Source organism: Manacus vitellinus, unplaced genomic scaffold (genome assembly GCF_001715985.3).
Source record: "Manacus vitellinus isolate BGI_N305 unplaced genomic scaffold, ASM171598v3 scaffold_27_pilon, whole genome shotgun sequence".
Taxonomy (NCBI): domain Eukaryota; kingdom Metazoa; phylum Chordata; class Aves; order Passeriformes; family Pipridae; genus Manacus; species Manacus vitellinus.
In genome coordinates, this window is record NW_021940039.1 from 9,337,272 (window position 1) to 9,340,767 (window position 3,496).

General features: G+C 51.9%; 1 protein-coding gene across 1 annotated transcript in view; it reads right to left on the reverse strand.

The window, feature by feature from the left end:
* Positions 1 to 3,496, reverse strand: part of LOC115307565 (voltage-dependent N-type calcium channel subunit alpha-1B-like) — an 82,225-nt gene that overhangs the window by 47,934 nt on the left and 30,795 nt on the right. The window contains exons 4-5 of the mRNA XM_029960601.1: positions 1,759 to 1,763; positions 1,588 to 1,691 (exon numbers count right to left, since the gene is read on the reverse strand). Coding sequence (XP_029816461.1) covers positions 1,588 to 1,691; positions 1,759 to 1,763 — 109 coding nt within the window. The remainder of the gene's footprint in view (positions 1 to 1,587; positions 1,692 to 1,758; positions 1,764 to 3,496) is intronic.

The following is a 3,496-nucleotide window of genomic DNA, read 5'->3' on the forward strand; positions in this document are numbered from 1 at the left end:
CTGCCCAGTAGCTCCAGGAGCCTGCTGACCCCTGTGCTCACACCTGAGCTGGGATGTTTATTCCCTTCAGCCTCTCCCCAGGAATTATTCCAGGCAAAGCCATCAAACCACTTTGCCAAAAACAGAAATTAAAAGCTTCCCTCCGTGAAGGAGAAATTCCCCCCATCACCACTAACAAAGGCAGAGCTGGTGCCCAGAGCTGCATTTTTAAGAGAAGATTCCTATTTATCTAATATTCATATTTTGCCCTGAGCATCAAGAGGCTTTCAGGAGAGTCAGACACCAAACACATTTGAATCCAGTAGGAAGGAACAGGAGCCTCCAGCCTCCTGGGTTTGTTTTAAATCCCATGGATCATCCCAGTCACCGTGGGCTGACCCCAGTGTGACAGAAGGAAGAGGAGGTACCTAAAGAACTGGTGTGGGTGCTCCCTTTAAATCATAAATCAGACAAGAAATCTCCTTCTCAAAACGAAAGGATGTTCCATGAATGGCTTTGATCAGTTATTGATCAGGACAATCATTCCTGGATGTAGCAACAGCAAAGAGCAGGACACACCCACAGACCTTCAACACAACTGCAGTGCTGCCTCCCTGCTCCTGCCACAGCTTTGAGGATGAAAATAATTAAAAAATAACACATTTTTGCATTAATATGTTCTTTGGAAAAGACTTTTCCTTTTCTGGTAGCTTTAAAAAGGAAGAGCAAAGGTGGAGCACTGAAAGGCTTTTACCACACAGCAGCAACAACTCTCTTTTCTTCTCCTGCTGCCAAGAGCCAGAAAAAAAATCTACATCTTTATACATCTGTAGAGTTTCAATCACCTGCTTGATCTGAGAAGAAATGCTGTGCAAAATGAGAGCCTGCAAACCACTGAGATGAGCTGGGTTGTTAATTCCAGATCAAATTTCCCCACATGCTGGGGATGTTCCAGCTCAGCTGCAGACTTGGCAGCTCCATTCCTGCAATGGTCCAAACCCAAAACTCAGATGCAACAACACCAAAAGCTTGGCTGACCCCTGGGGTTTGAACATCAGGACACCAGGGGGTCCCCAAAATCCAGACATTGGTTTAAACAGGGAGAGATTTAACAAACAAAACCAAAAAACCACAAAACATCAACACCAAAAAACCAAATGCCCAAAAAAACCTGAGATCTTTTAACTGCCTTTAGCTTGAGCTTCCCCTTCCCCTGTGCTGCAGTTACACCAAGTGCATTATCCACACTTCCATGTCCAGTTCCAGCATTATCCTGGCACCAGGGGTTCCTGATGGGGGTTCAGGGTGACACAGGAGTGTTGGCTGCACAGGCCCAGGTCAGTGGAATGCCAGGGAGTCCACTTAACACTTGGGTCTGGATTCAGAATCATCTCAATTAGTGATTATTCACCAGCTCATCCCCACCCTAAGGCTCTACAGTCTTACAGAAATATCCCACTGCAAGCAGGGTGGGAGAAGTGGGAAGAGGGACAGTGCACAGTGGGATGTAGCACCCAGCTCTCCCAATTACATCTTCCCACTAAACCCAACACATCTTCCCTTTTCACACCCAGGTGGGGACAAACAAGTCACTGGTGTCCTTCTTACCCCGATAAGACGCCCAGCACCAAGTTGAGCATGAAGAAAGAGCCAATGATGATGAGAGGGATGAAGTAAAGCCAATTCCAGGTATTTCCTGCAGCGTCGTTTGTCTGGAAACAAAGAAAAAGGGAGAGACAAAACCAAACATTAATTCACCTCAGAAACAAAACACCACACAGAACCTGCAGGGCAGAGGGCAGGAAAGAGTCCCCTTGGATTTCCTGGGCTCATCCACCACTGGTGGTTGGTTCTGGTGTGTTCACCAGCTCAAATGGCAGCAAAAGAACTGAGGAACCAAGTGATTGTCCCACCACCCACAAGAGGATTTGTCATCAGCTCCCGGGAGAAGATTCATCTGATGCCTCTGGACGTGACCTGGATGAGGGGATCGAGTGCCCCCGAATCAGTTGGCAGATGACACCAGGCTGGGTGGGATGTGGGTGTGCTGGAGGGCAGGAGGGCTCTGCAGAGGGGTCTGGACAGGCTGGATCCATGGCTGAGGCCAGCGGGGTGAGGGTCAACAGGGCCAAGTGCCGGGTCCTGCACTGGGGTCACAACAACAACGTGGGATGCTCCAGGCCAGGGCAGGGTGGTTGGAAAGTTGGAAAAGGCCCTGGGGGTGCTGGTGAGAGCCACTGAACATGAGCCCAGGTGTGCCCAGGTGGGCAAGAGCCCAGTGGCCCCTGGGCTGTGCCAGCAATAGTGTGGGCACAGGACCAGGGCAGTGCCCGTCCCACTGGTGAGGGCACTGCTGGGGCACCTCCAATCCTGGGTTCAGTTTTGAGTCCCTCAGAACAAGAAAGACATTGAGGGGCTCCTTCCAGGGAAGGGAATGGAGCTGGGGAAGGCTCTGGAGCAGCAGGAGCAGCTGAGGGAGCTGGGGGGGCTCAGCCTGGAGAAAAGGAGGCTCAGGGGGGACCTTCTGGCTCTGCAACCCCCTGACAGGAGGGGGGAGCTGGGGGGGGTCGGGCTCTGCTCCCCAGTAACAGACAAAAAAACAAGAGCAAATGGCCTCAAGCTGCACCAGGGGAGGTTTAGGTTGGACATCAGGAGGAATTTCTTCCTGGAAATGCTTGTCCAGCCCTGGCACAGCTGCCCAGGGCAGTGGTGGAGTCATCATCATCATCCCTGAAGGGATCTAAAACATGCCACAGGCAGCTGTGGCCCTTGGGGACAGGGTTTAGTGGTGGCCTGAGCAGTGCTGGGGGATGGTGGGACTCCATGACCTTAAAGGCCTTTTCCACCCTAAGTGATTCCACAGCTCCAGGCTGACCCTACAGCAGGGCCAAGAGGCATTTTTAGGTGACCTGACTCTGGGCAGGCTTTTCCAGCAGCCTCTTCTCTCCCCACCTCAACCCTTCCCATCAGCATCCCGTTTCCAGGTGAACTGAGGAGGCACCGGGAGGGAACCACAGCCCTCCCTTCATCGGGGCTGCAATTAAGGCCGGGGTGGCACCGTGCCCGGAATGGGCACACACAGACAAGGAGTCTGCAAGAAAACCAGGCGTCTTCCCAGGGATTGCAGCTCCACAGCTGCTCACTCAGCACTTTCCTGTCGCCAAACTCCATCCTCGCTCCCTGAGTAAGCACCGGGGAGGGGAGGGGAGGGGAGGGAGGGGAGGGGTTTTAGGGTGTGACAAAGTTCCCGCATTCATCGACCACCAGGGAGCTCTTCAGGGAACTGCTGAGAAGGAAAATGCCACGTGGGCATTTAGCGAGCGCTCAGGAAAATGCAAATTCCTCTCTTGTGAGTGAAGAATGCGGCGATTGGAGGATCTGGTGTAAAGGAAGGGAATAAAGGACGAGCAAAAAGGAAAGGAAAGGTCCCAAAAAGGGAAAAGGGAAGTAAAAACCCAAAAGGAAAAGGAAAAAGGAAAGGGAGAAAGGGAAAAAAGGGGGAAGGGGAAAAAAGGGG